Raw genomic sequence first — 19572 nt, 5'->3', positions numbered from 1 at the left:
AGTACATTTTTTAATTTATTTCAGAATTTTCAAGAAACAGAACTGTCAAAACTTACTTCCCAGAAATTAAAAATTCATGTAAAACATAAAAATGGAGGGGCATAAATTTATGTTAATTGACATAACAGAAATTTGCATCTCCAGCATCATAAAAGTATGTAAATGTTTTTTTTGTTTGATTCCCCCCCCCCCGTCAGTCATAGATCCCATTGTTGCTTAATTACAGAATGTCTTTTGAGAGCAATAGTCAAACCTTTTGGACTTACATATACACATATAAAAATAACACACACACAATAAATATATATATGAATGAGGAAGACTGTTGCTAAAAGATCATCATCACTATCCTTTAAAATGATAGTTAAATATCAACATTTGGTATTAAGCTGTGTTTAAAAACAAAATTCATTTAAGAATTAAGTTATGATTCCTTAATTAGAACTCTTTTGCTTCCGAACACTCAAGATGAACCATTCTGCATTCATGTTTAAGTTCATCTCCTGAGATTTGAAAACAATTGTTTTAAAAGGAAAACAATTGTTTTCCTTTTAAGAGAAACTTGTACAAGAAATGCAAAGGTTTTTGATTGTGAAACAATAAATGATTGTCTTACAATAAGTGCAAGACTCATTGACATGAGCCCTTTGAGAAGGTGCTCATGTTCCTGTAATGTATGAAGGCAAAAGGAAACATTAAAATACCTGATCAGCAAAACGTATTTGTACAAAAACAAAATGACTGTTCTGTTTCTGGCCTCCTTTAGATTAAACCCCAAGTAATCAAATGTTATTTCAGATCTCCAGTTCCTAATATTTTCTTGTAGAAAATGTACTTTTTGATTTACCTTCTTTCCTAATGCTCCATCCACAGTTGCTTATATATTTAAAGATTTTGAATCTCAGTAGCTTGAGATGAAAGCAGGTTGATGATTTTGATTTTGGTGGCACGTAACAGTAATAATAAAAATGTTACTCTACCAAAACAGTAATAGTGAGAACAATATGTCATAATATCAGGAATAACATTACCTGATAACAATTTATATTATTTCATTTTCCAAGTAAGACAAACGTGACAAATTTCATTTTGAATTAAATTTCTATGTGGTAAAATAAGTTGGGTATGCCAAGTCAGAATTTTCCTAATTTTGGTGTTAAGCCAAAATTGAAACAAAATAAAATCAGACTTGCAGCTTTATTGCGTTTGCTGAATATTTGTGTAATCCAGTTTTGTTTTTGCCTTTTCCTGGCACTGATAGCCTTCCATAGAAACCGTTTGGTTATGGAGGTCTTGCAGCTGATCTGGTTCTTCTAGATGAGAATAATTAGGTAAATGCTGAAGTTGTTTTGTTTTGATCCTCTTTCCTGGCTTCTAACACGGGTCTTTTGTATGCGATCACTTCCCCTCCTGATTATATTGTGGTGCTATGTGTGTGTGTGTATATATATATATATATAGATAGATATATATGGGGAGAGAGATTGTCTGGTAAATTGAGTTATAGTGAAAAATTTATTTTCGATACAAATTGAGGTGGGGGGAGGGAGTATCTGTCAGTTATAAATCTATTGATATTAACAATAACCCTAGAGGTACATTTTCAAAATTGCAGTTTCAAGTTTGTACATCTTTTTGATAGTGTATACACGTTTCTGTTTATATGATTAATTTGTGCTGTGACTAAGCTTTGACCATGTAAATAAAGCCAGAAGTTTGGATTACAATTTGGTTGTCTTTGTTTACAAGCGTTGCCAACTGTTTCTGCATGGCTGTGAAAGTTTCTGGTGACTTTTATAAAAAGATTACTTTTTTGAATTATTAAACTTGTATTCAGTGTAACACTGCCAATCCTCTCTGCTTCACCATTGGACAATACATCTTTGAACATGCACAGAGAATCAAAATAGACCATAGCATGTTAGTGTGCCTCATAATGAAACGTACTATTTTGCATCAGACTTAACCGTGAAGAACTACACCAGAAACTCAATTTACCAGCACCATCACAAACTAGTTCTGGCACTGATCTGCAGCGAAGTGCACAGCACAGACTGATCATTAGAGATGAACTGCACTGCCTCATTCTCAAGATTTTCAGAAAAGTTTACCTCTATCTACTAAAAATCTGTCTTTGTACCTCTAGATTCTGTCAATTTGAAAATCTGAATCATCGAATCAATGCTGCTGGCTGACCCGGTGGGATATAATAGCCATAAAACACTGTGAGATGATCAGCTTCACTTTCAGACCTGGAAGATGAACTGTGAACCCAATTCAAGTTTTTTAATGATCACTGCCAATTGCAAAAACCCAATCCCCTTTCCTCAGCAAACTGACATGGTTCATTTAATAGTTGGAAGTCTTAAAAGATTTTTCTTATTAGTCATCAATGTCTGGAAGGATGATAAAGTTGCTTTAAACTATTGACAGTATGAAAGCAGTTTCCTAATCTAGTCAGATTAGGAAGTTGCTAATACAGACTGTCAGGCTAATTAACACTAATCCTGCCTAAAGTCACCACATTTTAACCCCCCCTCCCCCCCCCACACACACAGGAACATAAGTACCAATGACACAGACAGGATGCCAGCTATTTTATTTTATTGTAAAGCAAATTACCGTTAACAAAACAGACAGTCAAAGACAGGTTTGGAATCATTAAACGATGTACATTGAAGGACTAGATGGTCCTTGCTCAGGAATGAATTCGGACTACACGTGGCCCCACAGAGACCAAATCAGAGCACAGTGGTAATGTAAAGGACAAGAGGGGTGAATTGTGAAAGACAAAGGATTTACACAAGTTCTTCTCCCTCCAGGCTACAGCTTACCACAGGAAATCTGAGGCAAGAGTTTCACTTTGTGCCCAAGCAGTGGTGAGGTGGGAGCTCCAGACCCAGAGCAGCTCAGTAGAGCCAGCTGAAGGCACAACTAGTGTAGTTGACAAGCTCATCATCTTTAAACCACAAGGAAATTTCCTTGTTGGCACTCTCCACCGAGTCACTGCCATGGATGATGTTCCTTAAGAAGAGGACAGAGTCAGAAAGTGACTATACACTTCATACACGCTATTGTTTCACATCTGCCATCATGCGAAGATAACTCACTTGCTGACATCAATACAGAAGTCTCCTCTGATGGTTCCAGGCTTAGAATCAGCAGGGTTAGTCTCTCCCAGCATCACCCTGCCTGTCTTCACCACACCCTTGCCTTCCCACACCTGAAGCAACCATGACAGATAATGAGGTTAAGATCTGACCTTGAACTGTTGACATGCATACATACAGAGTCTTACCATGGCAACCACTGGACCAGACCTCATATAGTTGATGAGAGTAGGAAAGAATGGTCTGTCCTTTAGGTCAACATAATGCTTCATCAGGAGGTCCTCAGAGGCCTGCAGCAAAGAAAACAAGGCAGTTTCGTAAATGTTCACTTTCACATCCTAATTTGTGAGTCATCATTTGTACTTCATTTCACTCGCTGCTTTGCTGTAATACTTGTAATTTCAGATGAAGCACTCTAATTGTAGTGTAGGGGTCTCGAACTCCAGTCCTCAAGGGCCGGTGTCCTGAAACTTTTCCATGTGCCCCTGCTGCAACACACAATTAGTAGCATACAATGCAGCCATTTGATTCATGTTACAGCAGCTCATGAGTGAATGAACATGGTGCAATCAAAGTACTGTTAGAAGTACACTTTTCCAAACACTTACATTTACTTAAATTTACTCGAGTAGGGTTAGGGGTTGCCATTTCAGCATGTAGTCAAGTTCTATAATGACCTAATTCAGGTGTGTTGCAACAGGGACACATGTTTTAAGACACCAGACCTCGAGGACTGGAGTTCGAGACCTCTGTTGTAGTATCACAGTAACTGTGTTGTCACCATATGTGTACTGATGCAGCTCTAGAAACTGCATTAGTACCCATTCGCTACTGCATATAATTGGCAACTTTATCAACATGTTTACCCCCAGCTTTTTAGCCGCAAGCAACAGACGAAGTCTGGGTGTAGAAACAATCACACCAATTTCTCAGAAATTGCATGGAAATTTAGGCCAGTACCATATCATCAGAACATGTTTATCACACCAACGCTAACAGGACAGATGTTTAAACAGAAATATTTAAGTGTTGCAGGTTTATAACTTAAGCAAACTTGATGTTCACATAAAGCAGCACCTTACCATATCAGGTTAAATGTTACAGGATCAGTAGACCTTAACAGCTAATTGGCTGTGCTTCACTCAGGAACAGATGAGTAGGCTAATCAGGCTTACCCATTACTTGGCACACTTACAATATCTGTGCATATGTTGCAGATGGTTAAAATGTTTTAAGGGCAAAAATGTTGACCACTATGATACAGTTTCACCTGTAAGGGTTGGATTCTTTCAGTCTATACTTACATGGAGCATCTTCATGCCCACCAACTTGAAGCCCTTCATCTCAAACCTTTTGATGACCTCACCAATGATGGCCCTCTGCACGCCATCAGGCTTAATGGCAATGAATGTGCGTTCCTTTAGCTCAGCCATGACTCTGAAAGAAAATAGACAAGAATGATGAAGACAAACAGGCAGCCTATGTGCTGCAGAAAGAACACGTCTGATAAGTTACTCACAGCACTTTACTGTATTTGACACAGTCAGCAGCGGGGCTGACTATGAGAGGACAAGATGCTGAGGGCATGGACCCCATTGTAAAGAAAATGCTAGTACAGCTTGCAACCTGGCTTAGTATGCATCTTGCTGTGATCATTTAAAGAGGACAGAAACTTGAACTAGCAGCCCCGCCCACACAGTGAACACATTGATCTTCATCATGCTGTCAAGACTCTGAATGTGCCAGAATAAAAATGTGACAGCGACTCACTGCTTAGGGATTTATTTTTATTTTTTTTAATAATTGGAGATAAATTACAGGGAAAATATTATTTTGGATATAACACCAAATTAAGATAATATTAGTTTTGACTGTTAACTGCTACAACAATGTGTGACAGGTCAAAGACACACATTCAAGCTTTAAAGCTCAACTCTAAATCGAGGGCTAATCTCCGTCTCCCAGTGCCACCTCTTCATGTGAGCAGTATTACCCAATGAGATCCATTCATTTATTCTACAATGCAGGGTCAAGTTCAAGCCTATTTGCAGCAGGCTCATTATTATTTCTGCAGGTAAAACTGACAATGTCCCCTGAATGTTAGCTTAGTATTTGAGGTTGTCTGTTTCACACAACTAAACATACATCGTTCCTGCACACTTTCTAAATACTGAAATGTATACAATTACTTTAAAAAGAATGTAACCTAAAACAGTTGTATTTAATGTCATTTCTGTGTTTTGCCATTCAAGATAATCTCTGGGCCATGTCTTGATATTCTTAAGTATTTAACATTTATAAGAATAAATGTTAAATATTTAAGAATATCCCGTTGACTACCGTCTATTTACTAATCTAAGTAAAAAATATTAGACATAAGAATGACACCCTTCACCCGGATATATAAAAATGACTTTGCTAAAAGCTCATTGCATCAGCTACTTTGTGATAGGACGGCTCTTTATGGCTCCAAATTACGTGACATTCTAAGTGAGAGATAGGATTAAACTATTTTTTGACAGATTGTAGGTCAGCAAGAGACTTCTAACAGCTTAAATTCCCGCAATCGCTTTTAGGAAAATACCGGAAATCTCTTTTGGCACAATACAGTTAACTCCTATAGGCTACTGACAAATCAAAATTCCTTGATAAATTTTCGAGCTTCACATATGTCACTCCTTTATTTGACGAATCGAGATGTCTGCCATAATTTAGACAATGGTAAAACGACACGCGGAAGGCGCTCTATTGGCATGTCGACGCGGTTTCACAAGCAAGTTTAAGAGGAGCGAACTGCACCCTGTTAACTACTAGTTGCCTTCATGCCTGAGCATCCAGTTTATGTCAAAACAGCGAGCTGAACACCTAACCCGCGCACCTTTTCACGAGTAGGCCCAAGCCTTCATATACACATGGTTTCTTTTGTTCGCAGTACAGCGCAGTACCTTAAAAAGCCACGTTACGTTCCAGGATCGTACCGAAACCGCGTGCTATACTACTTTGTTAAGTATAGCAATTTACAAATTTCACCTGGACCTTTGACTGTACTGAGCGTAAAACAAACAAAAAAACCATCAATTTAACATCACTTTAATAAAAGCTCACTTCAGACATTTTACCATCGGTATTGAGAAAACAACCGACCGATGTTAACACCGATTTGTCATACCAGTGCATGTACCCATACGCTAACAATACCGTAACACGTAGAATCCGGGTAGGGGACAAACAGCAGTTACCACGGTTGACGTCTGCAAAGACCTACAGAGGGTGCGCAGCGGATTCTTATCCACGAAGGCGGAGACTTCGTACGACGGCGAGACACTAGGACAAATATGTCAAGTGTATGTACAATACTCCTCCTTGTGGTTGCTAGAAGTACCTCTTCAAAAACCCATATGAATAACAATATCACAAGTCAAGACAAAATGGTGAAAATCCGAGCTAAAGCGTGCGCGTTTTTTTTTTTTGCTACATCCTCTTGCAGACCATTACATGGGGAAACCATTTGAATACAAGCACGCTGACCCACACAGGTATGCACACGGGTGTTCACTGCTCATAGACTTAAATTACACCTTTCTTGGCTGCTACTTCAAAGCACATTGTGCGCTGTCTGTCCTGCGTGCTGCACAACAACATTGAATATTCAGTATTTACTGCTGTTTACACTTAGCTAGATTAATGCGATGGTGTTGTGTTTAGTATGTTGCTTTGGGTTTGTTTTTTTTTGCTTGTTTTCTATTCTTCTTCTCTCAACAGGTGATCCAGGAGATTTTTTTCTCTCCCTTTCTCACTGTCCCTCTCCCCTTCTGTTTTTCTTTTCCTTCCTCTTTCTTTCTCCCTTTCCTATCCCTCACTCATGTCTGTCCCGTCTGTAACATCTGAAAATAAAATATAATAAACAATAAAAACAAAGGTCGATCAAATGGACCAATACGGCAATGCCACGATGATCCATTTGGCAAAGTAAATCCATTGGGTATCCTTGTTGGTCTTCAGACAACAATTCTGACGACTAAAGAACCAAATGGGACAGGCAAAAAAAAAAACAAAACAACAACCTAATTTTACATCACAGGCCACATACAGCCCACTTTGAGTTTATGTGGATGGGACCAGTGAAAGTAATGTTTCAATTACACATGTAATCCTGAGATAGTTTATATTAAAAATAAATAAATGAAGTGCTAGTCTTTGTGTTTCAAATTTTAAAAAGTAATTTTGTAATATTACAGAAATCTATTATTTGATTACTCAGGTGTAGCTTGAAGGGCCAAGAAAATCTTTGTCAGTAGGAAAACCTTTAAAACTCATGAAAAAACAATTAAAAGTTCAACATTTCTGTTCTTCACATTTTCCTTCCAATAGTGCCATCTAGTAAGGTGGATTGGAGTCTGGCCCCCGGGCCTTATGTTTGACATCCCTGACTTAACCTGCCACATTGTCACATTTACATTATCACGTTGTATCATGTATGAGAGGTAGATTCATATAAACCACTGTGTCAGCATAGATCCTTTCAATCTGGAATAGCTGGTTTGGGGTTTTTTTGTACTTCAAGTTTTGTTATAATCAGCTAGAACAAAATTATTCAAATTATTTTAATGAAAATATAGACCAGTGGTGGCTAAAACTTAGATAAAGTCAGTTATGGGTCAGACTTTAAACTGAATAGAGACATGGCCATTTTACTTGTATATCAAAACCAACCTTTAACCACTATTAACCAGCCCTCCTTTATTGGGTATAACATTGCTTTCCTGAAGCTCAATCATGATGATCAGAATTTTTCAGTGTCAGTTAAATTATAAAGAAGAAAAAGGAAAAAAAAGAACGAAGTCTAACACAAATTCCAACGTAACTTACTGTAACACTAAGAATCGCGTCGTCTGGGCGAAATGAGGTGTTTCGGTACAACTTCATAAAGATAACTGTAATTTTTAAAAGAAGACACAGACAAACATATTTCTGCATGAATACTATAGAATTCAGTATCCCTGTTGTTTGCTATCAGGATTTGCAGCTGTTTGATCTAAGATTTTCAAGTTATTCACAAAATGAAGAAGCGTTTTTCTTTAGGCGAGAAAGATAACGTATGACCCACTGAGAGTGCATGTAATGGTGAGAAACGCATTGTCTCTGTGATATAGGTGTTTGGGTACAACTTTATAAAGATAGCTGTACATCAGTGAGGACCTCACCTGGACACACAGCTGGTCAAGAAGGCTCAGCAGCGGCTGTATTTTCTGAGGAGGCTGAGGAAATTTGGTATGTCGGCCAAGATCCTCAGCAGCTTCTACAGCTGCACTGTGGAGAGCACATTGACCAGCTGCATCACTGCATGGTGCTATGCAGTGTTGGTCAAGTTACTTGAAAAAAGTAATCAGTAACTAATTACTGATTACTTCCCCAAAAAAGTAATCCCGTTACTTTACTGATTACTTATTTTCAAAAGTAATTAATTACTTAGTTACTTAGTTACTTTTTAAAAAACACGATTTACAACCTGAAGAGGTGATAAAGCGATAGATCTTTCACCCCAATTCTACTTTTTCTGCATAATCCATCATATAAAATGTAATCAAATGGAAAAGTCTCTTTTTAAAACTTGTTTTATTAGTTTTAATCTTTTAACTTTATGCATCAAGCAAAAATTTAATTATATGCAGCATTCTCTGACTTGAATAAATTAGTTTAACATTTAAACCTATTTTCTGCACATTCCAGCACATAAAATAAAATATTTTTTGTGCAGAAAATAAATAAAGTCAAAGACTCAGTGGTCCTGTTGCTCCATTTTCACCTGTAAAGCAGGACTGCGGTAGGCGGAGGTTTACCCTGGTGCAGGTGTGCCGCGGTCAGTTGAAGAATCCGCGACTTTCTCTGTGAGTTTCCCATTACGTCGTTGCGCACTCGGTGCTTGCTCGGAAGTTTAGGGGTTTTTTTCGCTGTAAAAAGAAGTTTTCTTCCCACGCACAATGGACACTAATGTTTTTGTCACTTTTTATGGAATCAAACTCAAAGTAAGGTCAGTACTTCCACGCTTTAAACGCTGCACCCTCATACTCTCTCCCACAATCGATACATGATCCATTGTTGATCTGCACACAGCTGTTGTCACTAACGGTGCACTCGCTTACGTCACTGTCGTGAGACATTCTCGCAAAAAATCACGGTTTTAGTAACGCAGTAATGCAGCGTTCCTATGGGAAAGTAACGGTAATCTAATTACCGTTTTTGCAATAGTAATCCCTTACTTCACTCGTTACTTGAAAAAAGTAATCAGATTACAGATAACCAGAGATGGTGATCTGGTAATCACCATCTCTGGTGCTATGGATTGCAAACAGTTGCAGAGCGTGATAATAACTGTGGGGAGAAGATCATCAGGGCTCCGCTGCCCTCTCTGCAGAGCATCTGCCAATGAAGAGTCCAGAGGAGAGCTGCCTCCATCCTCAAAGACCCCACACACCCCCAAAATGGACTGTTCACACTTAAGTCCTTGAGACGAAGGTTTAGAAGTGTGAAATCCAGAACATCCCGACTCAAAACTCCTTCTTCCCCACTCCTGAACAGATGACATACCTCAACTGCAATTTGCACATCAGGACAATTTGCACACTAAGTTCATTTTGCACATTGAGCTCCTTTATACATCGACATCTGCATACCTCACTTATCTTAACTTATTTATTTTTGGACTTATTTATTTATCTTCCACTATTTTTATGCTTATTTTATATCTTTATTTATCCTGTTCTTTTAACCCTTATCCATGGCATTTGTAGATGGACAGCAAAGGAAGAATGTCATTGAACAGAGAAATTATATTTCATATAATTGTGACATATGACAAAAAAAAGCTTTGAATGACAATAGACGCTTTGATTTGATTCTTATTAAAAGAAGACTCAGACACATATTTATGGCTTTACCTTATACGTAGATTTCAATATCCCCGTGCTGGGCAAGCAGGTTATGCAGCTGTTTGAGCTAAGATTTTCAAGTTATTCATAAAATGAAAACCTATACTTTGTGTCCGGCGAGAACTTCATTCAAATGCATGTAATTGCGAAAACCGCACTTTGCCTCATAGAATTCAGCATCTGGGGAAACAGGTTTTCCAGCTGTGTGAGCTAAGATTTTCAAGTTATTCACATAATGAAAACCTATACTTTGTGTCAGGCGAGAACTCCATTTAAATGCATGTAATTGCGAAAACCGCACTAACGTGGTGAAATAAAGCATAAAGTTACTCACAAAATGAAAACCTGTACTTTGTGTCGGGCGAGAACTCCATTCAAATGCATGGGATTGTAAGAAATGCACTAACGTGGTGAAATAAAGCGTTTTTGATCAACTTCATAAAGACAGCTGTAACTTTTTATAGAAGACTCAGACACACATATTTATGGCTTTGCCTTATAGAATTCAATATCCCCGTGCTGGGCAAACAGGTTTTGCAGCTGTTTGAGCTAAGATTTTAAAGTTATTCACATAATGAAACCTATACTTGGTTTCGGGCGAGTTCCCCATTCAAATGCATGGAAATTGCAAGAAATGCACTGTCTTGACGAAATAAAGCGTTTTTGTACAACTTCATATAAATAGGTGTAACTTTTGATAGAAAACTCAGATACACATATTTATGGCTTTATCTTATAGAATTCAATATCCCCGTGCTGGGGAATATACTTTGTTTCGGGCGAAACAGTATATATACGTGGATGGCCTCAGCCAGCAACGCAGGCCCTGGTGAAATGAGGATGGTATCAGCCAGCAGAACAGACCCTTGTGAAATGAGGATGGTATCAGCCAGCAGCACAGGCCTTGGTGTGGTGAATATGGCCTCACAAGGAGCACTGGCCCTATTGTAATGTGGATTTCCTCATTTAACATTACTGTCCCTGGTGAAGCATGGATGGCATTGGTCAGCACCACACACCCTGGTGTAATGTGAATAGCCTTAGTCTACACCACTGGCCCTGCTGAAGTGGAGTGAAGATGGCCTCACAGGAAGCACTGTCCCTGGTATAATGTAGTTGGCCTCAGCCAGCAACGCAGGCCCTGGTGTAATGTGTATGGCTTCAGCCAACATCACTGGCCCTGGTGAAATGTGCATGATATCGGTCAGCACAACAAGCCCAGGTGTAATGTGGATGTTATTGGCACAGCAAAGGCCCTGGTGCAATGTGGATTGCATCAGCAAATAGCACAGGCTCTGGTAAAAATGTGGATGGTAACGACCAAAACCACAGGCCCTGGTGTAATGTGCATTGCATCAACGAGTAGCACAGGGCCTGGTGAAATGTGGATGGTCTCAGGTATTAGCACAGGCCCTGGTGTTGTGAAGATGGCCTCACAGGAAGCACTGGTAGTGGTGTAATGTGGATGGCCACAGCAAACAACACTGGCCCTGGTGAAATGTGGATGGCATTGGCCAGCAGCACAGGCCCTGGTGTGGTGAAGATGGCCTCACAGTGAGCACTGGCCCTGCAGCAATGTGGATTGAATCCGCAAGTAGCACACAATCTGGTAAAAATGTGGATGGTAACGGCCAAAACCAAAGGCCCTGGTTTAATGTGCATGGCATCAACGAGTAGCACAGGCCCTGGTGAAATTTAGTTGGTCTAAGCCAGCAACACATGCCCTGGTGTAAAGTGGATGGCATCAGCCAGAAAAGCAGGTTCTGGTGAAATAGTAGATGGCCTCAGAAAGCAGTACAGGCCCTGGTGTGGTGAAGATGGCCTCACAGGGAGCACTGGCCCTGGTGTAATGTTGATGGCATCAGCCAGAAGCACAGGCCCTGATGTGGTGATGATGACCGCACAGGAAGCACTGGATCTGGTGTAATGTTGATGGCATCAGGCAGTAGCACAGACCCTGGTCTGGTGAAGATGGTCTCAGACAGAAAGGACAGGCCCCGGTGTGGTGAAGACGGCCTCACAGGGAGCATTAGCCATGGTGCAATGTGGATGGCCTCAGCCAGCAACGCAGGTCCTGGTGTGGTGATGATGGCCTCACAGGATGCACTGGCAGTGGTGTAATGTGGATGGTCTCATCCGACAACACTGGCCCTGGTGTAATGTGGATGGCATCAGCAAGTAGCACAGGCCTTTGTATATTGTGGATGGGATCAGCCACAAACACAGTCCCTGGTGAAATGTAAATGTCCTCAGCCAGTAGAACAGGTAATGTGGATGGCCTTAGCCAACACCACTGGCCCTGGTGAAATGTGCATGATATCGGTTAACACCACAGGCCGAGGTGTAATGTGGATGGCATCAACGAGCAGCAGAGGCCCTGGTGGGGTGAAGATGGCCTCACATGAAGCACTTTCCCTGGTGTAATGTGGATGGTACAAGCCGGCATCACAGGCCGTGATGTAATGTGAATGTCTTCAGCCAGTTGCAAAGGCCCTTGTGTATTGTAGATCGCATCAGCCAGCAACACAAGGCCCTGGTGTAATGTTGATGGCCTCATCCAGCACCACAGGCCCTGGTGTGGTGATGATGGTTTCACAGGAAGCACTGTCCCTGGTGTAATGCGGATGGCCTCATCCGACAACAGTCGCCCTGATGAAATGTGGATGGTACTGGCCAGCACCAAAGGCCCTGGTGTAATGTGAATGTCGTAAGCCAGTAGCACAGACCCTTGTGTATTGTGGATCGCATCAGCCATCAACACAAGCCTTGATGAAATGTGAATGGTATCAACGAGTAGCACAGGCCTTGGTGAAACGTAGTTGGCCTCAGCCAGTATCACATGACCTGGTGTAATGTGGATGGGATGAGCCAGCAACGCAGGCCCTGGTGAAATGAGGATGGCCTCAGCCAGCACCACACACCCTGGTGTAATGTGAATGGACTTAGCCAACATCACTGGCCCTGGTGAAATGTGCATGATATCGGTCAGCACCACAGGCCCAGGTGCAATGTAGATGACATCAGCTAGTAACGCAGGTTCTGGTCAAGTTTACATGGCCTCAGAAAGCAATACAGGCCCTGGTGTGGTGAAGATGGCCTCACAGGAAGCAGTGGCCTTGATGTAATGTGGATGGCCTCAGCCAGTAGCACAGGCACTGTATTGATGTGGATGGCATGAGTCAGCACCACATACACTTGTGTAATGTGAATGGCCTTAGCCAACACCACTGGCCCTGGGAAATGTGCATGATATCGGTCAGCACCACAGGCCCAGGTGTAATGTGGATGCTCTCAGCCCAGGGCAAAGGCCCTTGTGTGGTGAAGATCACCTCACAGGAAGCACTCTCCCTGGTGTAAAATGTATGGCCTCAGCCAACAACAGTGGCCCTGGTGAAATGTGGATGGTATTGGCCAGCACCACTGGCCCTGGTGTTATGTGGATGCCTCAGCCAGTGGTACAGAAACCTTGTATATTGTGGATCGCATCAGAAAGCAACACAAGCCCTGGTGTGGTGATGATGGCCTCACAGGAAGCACTGGCAGTGGTGTAATGTGGATGGCCTAAGCCAACAACACTGGCACTGGTGAAATGTGGATGGTATTGGCCAGCACCAAAGGCCCAGGTGTAATTTGAATGTCCTCAGCCAAAACCACTGGCCCTGGCGTGATGTGCAGGCATCAACGAATAGCACAGGCCCCGGTGTAATGTGGATGGCTTGAGCAAGCAACGCAGGCCCTGGTGTGGTGAATATGGCATCACAGGGAGCATTAGGCGCTGTCACTTGGTGTTCGCTCGCTCTGTGGTAGAGTATCACTTCCTGTTCCTGCTCAAACACAGTGGTGTTTCTGAGTAGCTTATTTGCTTAGCGATTTAATTAACAACTGTTAAATACATTCTTCTTTCATAGTATAATCTTCACGTGCTTCCTCCGAAGCACACTTTCTGTGTACTCACTACCTAATTTATAGCCAAAGTATTCACTCACTGTCTCTGTACTGTCTCGCTAGCCTAGCCTAGCTCGTAGCCGACTCATTAGCACCATGGCTACTTCACCTGTCCCTCCTGCACTTTCTTGCTCATTGTGTCAGATGTTTAGTTACTCCTCGGCCTCCTTTAGCAGTAATGATATCTGTAACAAATGTAGCATATTTGCAGCTCTGGAGGCCAGGATTACTGAATTGGAGACTCGCCTTCGCACCCTTCATTCACCCGCAGCTAGCCAGGCCCCTGTAGCTGGTGCAGCCGAAAATAGCGTAGGCCCCGCTAGCTGTTCCCCGGCAGGTCCCAAGCAGCTGGGGAATCAGGGCGGCTGGGTCACGGTGAGGAGGAAGCATAGTCCTAAACAGAAGCCCCAGGTACACCACCAACCCGTTAATGTGTCTAACCGTTTTTCCCCACTCGGCGACACACCCGCCGGGGGTCAAACTCTGGTAATTGGCGATTCTGTTCTCAGACATGTGAAGCTAGAGACACCGGCAACCATAGTCAATTGTCTTCCAGGGGCCAGAGCAGGCGACATTGAAGGAAATTTAAAACTGCTGGCTAAGGGTAAACGTAAATTCAGTAAAATCATAATTCACGTCGGCAGTAATGACACCCGGTTACGCCAATCGGAGGTCACTAAAATCAATATTGAATCGGTGTGCAACTTTGCCAAAACAATGTCGGACTCTGTAGTTTTCTCTGGTCCCCTCCCCAATCAGACCAGGAGTGACATGTTTAGCCGCATGTTCTCCTTAAATTGCTGGCTGTCTGAGTGGTGTCCCAGAAACGATGTGGGCTTCATAGATAATTGGCAAACCTTCTGGAGGAAACCTGGTCTTGTTAGGAGAGACGGCATCCATCCCACTTTGGATGGAGCAGCTCTCATTTCTAGAAATATGGACAAATTTATTAAACCCCCCAAAATATGACTATCCAGAGTTGGGACCAGGAAGCAGAGTTGCAGTCTTACACGCTTCTCTGCAGCTTCTCTCCTCCTGCTACCCCCCCAAAAACCCATCTCCATAGAGACTGTGTCAGCTTCCAAAAAGACAAAAAACAAACTAAAAACCAGCAACAAACAACTTAAACATAAACAATCACAAAGAAAGAACAATACAGTATCCACATCTGAACCAAAGAGTAAAACAGTGAAATGTGGATTATTAAATATTAGGTCTCTCTCCTCCAAGTCTCTGTTAGTACATGACTTAATAATTGATCAACAAATTGATTTACTCTGCCTTACAGAAACCTGGTTGCAGCAGGATGATTATGTTAGTTTAAATGAATCAACACCCCCGAGCCATTCTAACTACCAGAAATCTCGAAGCACAGGCCGAGGGGGCGGTGTGGCAGCAATTTTTCACACCAGCCTATTAATTAATGAAAGACCAAGACAGACTTTTAATTCATTTGAAAGCCTGATGCTTAACATTGTCCACCCCAGCTGTGAAACTCAGAAACCAGTCTTACTTGTTATCATCTATCGTCCACCTGGGCCTTACACAGAGTTTCTGTCTGATTTCTCAGACTTTATATCTAATTTAGTTCTGAGCTCAGATAAAATAATTATTGTGGGTGATTTTAACATCCATGTAGATGCTAAAAATGACAGCCTCAACATGGCATTTAATCTGTTATTAGACTCAATTGGTTTCTCTCAAAATGTAAAAGAACCCACCCACCACTTTAATCACACTCTAGATCTTGTTTTAACATATGGCATCGAACCTGAACATTTAACAGTGTCTCCTGAAAACCCTCTCCTGTCTGATCATTTCCTGATAACATTTACTTTTACAATAATTGATTACACAGCGGTGAAGAGTAGACTTTATCAAAGTAGATGTCTTTCTGAAAGCACTGTAACTAAGTTTAAGAATATAATCCACCCACTGTTATCATCTCCAATGCCCTGTACCAACACAGAGCAAAGCAGCTATCTGAACGCTACCCCAACACTAGGTCGATTATCTTGTTAATAATTTCACCTCCTCACTACGTACGACTCTGGATACTGTAGCTCCTGTGAAAACTAAGGCCTCAAATCAGAAGTACCTGACTCCGTGGTATAATTCTGAAACACGTACCCTAAAGCAGATGACTCGTAATCTGGAGAGGAAATGGCGTGTCACAAATCTAGAGGATCATCATTTAGCCTGGAGAAATAGTTTGCTGCTTTATAAGAAAGCCCTCCGCAAAGCCAGAACATCTTACTATTCATCACTGATTGAAGAAAATAAGAACAACCCTAGGTTTCTCTTCAGCACTGTAGCCAGGCTGACAAAAAGTCAGAGCTCTTTTGAGCCAACCATCCCTTTAACGTTAACTAGTAATGACTTCATGAACTTCTTCACAAATAAAATTTTTATCATTAGAGAAAAAATTACCAATAATCATCCCACAGATGTAATATTATCTACAGCTACTCTTAGTACCATTGATATTAAGTTAGACTCTTTTTCTCCAATTGATCTTTCTGAGTTAACTTCAATAATTACTTCCTCCAAACCATCAACGTGTCTTTTAGACCCCATTCCTACAAAACTGCTCAAAGAAGTCCTGCCATTAATTAATTCTTCGATCTTAAATATGATCAACCTATCTCTAATAATCGGCTATGTACCACAGGCCTTCAAGCTGGCTGTAGTTAAACCTTTACTCAAAAAGCCATCTCTAGACCCAGCAGTCTTAGCTAATTATAGGCCAATCTCCAACCTTCCTTTCATATCAAAAATCCTTGAAAGAGTAGTTGTCAAACAGCTAACAGATCATCTGCAGAGGAATGGTTTATTTGAAGAGTTTCAGTCAGGTTTCAGAGCTCAGCACAGCACAGAAACAGCTTTAGTGAAGGTTACAAATGATCTTCTTATGGCCTCTGACAGTGGACTCATCTCTGTGCTTGTCCTGCTAGACCTCAGTGCAGCGTTCGATACTGTTGATCATAATATCCTATTAGAGCGATTAGAACATGCTGTAGGTATTACAAGTACTGCGCTGCAGTGGTTTGTATCATATCTATCTAATAGACTCCAATTCGTGCATGTAAATGGAGAGTCCTCTTCACACACTGAGGTTAATTATGGAGTTCCACAGGGTTCAGTGCTAGGACCAATTCTGTTTACATTATACATGCTTCCCTTAGGCAGTATCATTAGAAGACATAGCATACATTTTCACTGCTATGCCGATGACACCCAGCTCTATCTGTCCATGAAGCCAGATAACACACACCAATTAGTTAAACTGCAGGAATGTCTTAAAGACATAAAGACCTGGATGGCCGCTAACTTTCTGCTTCTTAATTCAGATAAAACTGAGGTTATTGTACTCGGCCCTGAAAATCTTAGAAATATGGTATCTAATCAGATTCTTACTCTGGATGGCATTACCTTGGCCTCCAGTAACGCGGTGAGGAACCTTGGAGTCATTTTTGACCAGGACATGTCCTTCAACGCACATATTAAACAAATATGTAAGACTGCTTTCTTCCATTTGCGCAACATCTCTAAAATTAGAAATATCCTGTCTCAGAGTGACGCTGAAAAACTAGTTCATGCATTTATTACTTCCAGGCTGGACTACTGTAATTCATTATTATCAGGATGTCCAAAAAACTCACTGAAAAGCCTTCAGCTAATCCAAAATGCTGCAGCAAGAGTCCTGACAGGGACTAGAAAGAGAGAGCATATTTCTCCTGTTTTGGCTTCCCTTCATTGGCTTCCTGTTAAATCCAGAATTGAATTCAAAATCCTGCTCCTCACATACAAGGTCTTAAATAATCAGGCCCCATCTTATCTTAATGACCTTGTAGTACCATATCACCCTATTAGAGCACTCCGCTCTCGCTCTGCAGGCCTACTTGTTGTTCCTAGAGTATTTAAAAGTAGAATGGGAGGCAGAGCCTTCAGTTTTCAGGCCCCTCTTCTGTGGAACCAGCTTCCAGTTTGGATTCGGGAGACAGACACTATCTCTACTTTTAAGATTAGGCTTAAAACTTTCCTTTTTTCTAAAGCATATAGTTAGGGCTGGACCAGGTGACCCTGAATCCTCCCTTTGTTATGCTGCAATAGATGTAGGCTGCCGGGGGATTCCCATGATGCATTGAGTTTTTCCTTTCCAGTCACCTTTCTCACTCACTATGTATTAATAGACCTCTCTGCATCGAATCATATCTGTTATTAACCTCTGTCTCTCTTCCACAGCATGTCTTTATCCTGTCTTCCTTCTCTCACCCCAACCGGTCGCAGCAGATGGCCGCCCCTCCCTGAGCCTGGTTCTGCCGGAGGTTTCTTCCTGTTAAAAGGGAGTTTTTCCTTCCCACTGTCGCCAAAGTGCTTGCTCATAGGGGGTCATATGATTGTTGGGTTTTTCTCTGTATCTATGAAGCGCCTTGAGGCGACTTTTGTTGTGATTTGGCGCTATATAAATAAAATTGAATTGAATTGAATTGAATTAGCCCTGGTGCAATGTGGATGGCCTCAGCCAGCAACGCAGGCCCTGGTGTGGTGAGTATGGTCTCACAGGGAGCACTGGCCCTGGTGTAATGTGGATGGCATCAGCCAGTAGCACATGATCTGGTGTAATGTGGATGGCATGACCAAGCAACGCAGGCCCTGGTGAAATGAGGATGGTATCAGCAAGCAGCAAAGGCCCTGGTGTTGTGAATATGGCCTCACAGGGAGCAGTGGCCCTGTTGCAATGTGGATGGCATCATCCAGTAGCACAGGCCTTTTTATATTGTGGATGGGATCAGCCACCAATACAGGCCCTGGTGATATGTAGTTGGCCCCAGCCATGACCACACCCTGGTGTAATGTAAATGTCCTAAGCCAGTAGCAAAGGCCCTGGTGTAATGTGAATGACCTTAGCCAACACCACTGGCCCTGGTGAAATGTGCATGATATCGGTCAACACCACAGGCCCAGGCGTAATGTGGATGGAATCAGCTATCACCACAGGCCCTGGTGAAATGTAAATGTCCTCACCCAGTAGGACAGGCCCTGTTGTAATATGGATGGCCTCAGCGAACAGCAAAGAACCTTGTGTGGTGAAGATCGCCTCACAGGAAGCACTCTCCCTGGTGTAAAATGTACGGCCTAAGCCAACAACAGTGGCCCTGGTGAAATGTGGATGGTATTGGCCAGCACCAAAGGCCCTGGTGTGATGTGGATGGCCTCAGCCAACAGTACAGGCCCTGGTGTGGTGAAGATGCCCTCACAGGAAGTACTGTCCCTGATGTAAAGTTTATGGCCTCAGCCAACAACAGTGGCCCTGGTGAAATATCGATGGTATTGGCCAGCACCACAGGCCCTGGTGTAATGTGAATGTCTTCAGCCAGTCGCAGAGGCCCTTGTGTATTGTGGATCGCATCAGCCAGGAACACAAGCCCTGGTGAAATGTGTATGGTATCAACGAGTAGCACAGGCCCTGATGTGGTGATGATGGCATCACAGGAAGCACTGGCAGGGGTGTAATCTGGATGGCCTCAGCCAACAACACTGGCCCTGGTGAAATGTGGATGGTATTGGCCAGCACCACAGGCCCT

At 42.0% G+C, this 19572-nt stretch overlaps 1 protein-coding gene across 4 annotated transcripts; it reads right to left on the bottom strand.

The window, feature by feature from the left end:
• Positions 1-2587: 2587 nt before the first annotated feature.
• Positions 2588-6616, bottom strand: nme2a (NME/NM23 nucleoside diphosphate kinase 2a). 4 transcript variants are annotated; one of them, XM_026177604.2, is made up of 5 exons: positions 6350-6616; positions 4415-4547; positions 3299-3400; positions 3111-3223; positions 2588-3024 (listed from the first exon to the last, which is right to left on the bottom strand). In XM_026177604.2, the coding sequence occupies exons 2-5, from the start codon at positions 4541-4543 to the stop codon at positions 2910-2912; spliced, it is 459 nt and encodes a 152-aa protein (XP_026033389.1). In that variant the 5' UTR covers positions 4544-4547; positions 6350-6616; the 3' UTR covers positions 2588-2909. The 4 variants fall into 4 exon arrangements, with proteins under 4 accessions (XP_026033389.1, XP_026033388.1, XP_080161369.1 ...); XM_026177603.2 differs by having other exon boundaries at positions 6309-6473; XM_080305243.1 differs by having other exon boundaries at positions 6280-6374.
• Between the last annotated feature and the right edge of the window lie 12956 nt (positions 6617-19572).

The sequence above is a fragment of the Astatotilapia calliptera genome, chromosome 8 (assembly GCF_964374335.1).
Source record: "Astatotilapia calliptera chromosome 8, fAstCal68.1, whole genome shotgun sequence".
In the NCBI taxonomy this organism is placed as follows: domain Eukaryota; kingdom Metazoa; phylum Chordata; class Actinopteri; order Cichliformes; family Cichlidae; genus Astatotilapia; species Astatotilapia calliptera.
This window is presented reverse-complemented; position numbering and strand designations above follow the sequence as displayed.

What these genes read in the sequence shown, in the direction of transcription:
- nme2a (XM_026177604.2), bottom strand. Translation starts at nt 4,543, where the DNA reads ATGGCTGAGCTAAAGGAACGCACATTCATTGCCATTAAGCCTGATGGC. An exon ending in TGGGCATGAAGATGCTCCAT is followed by an intron (nt 3,401 to 4,414) that starts GTAAGTATAGAC and finishes TCTTTGCTGCAG; the next exon opens with GCCTCTGAGGACCTCCTGAT. An exon ending in TTCTGTATTGATGTCAGCAA is followed by an intron (nt 3,025 to 3,110) that starts GTGAGTTATCTT and finishes CCTCTTCTTAAG; the next exon opens with GAACATCATCCATGGCAGTG.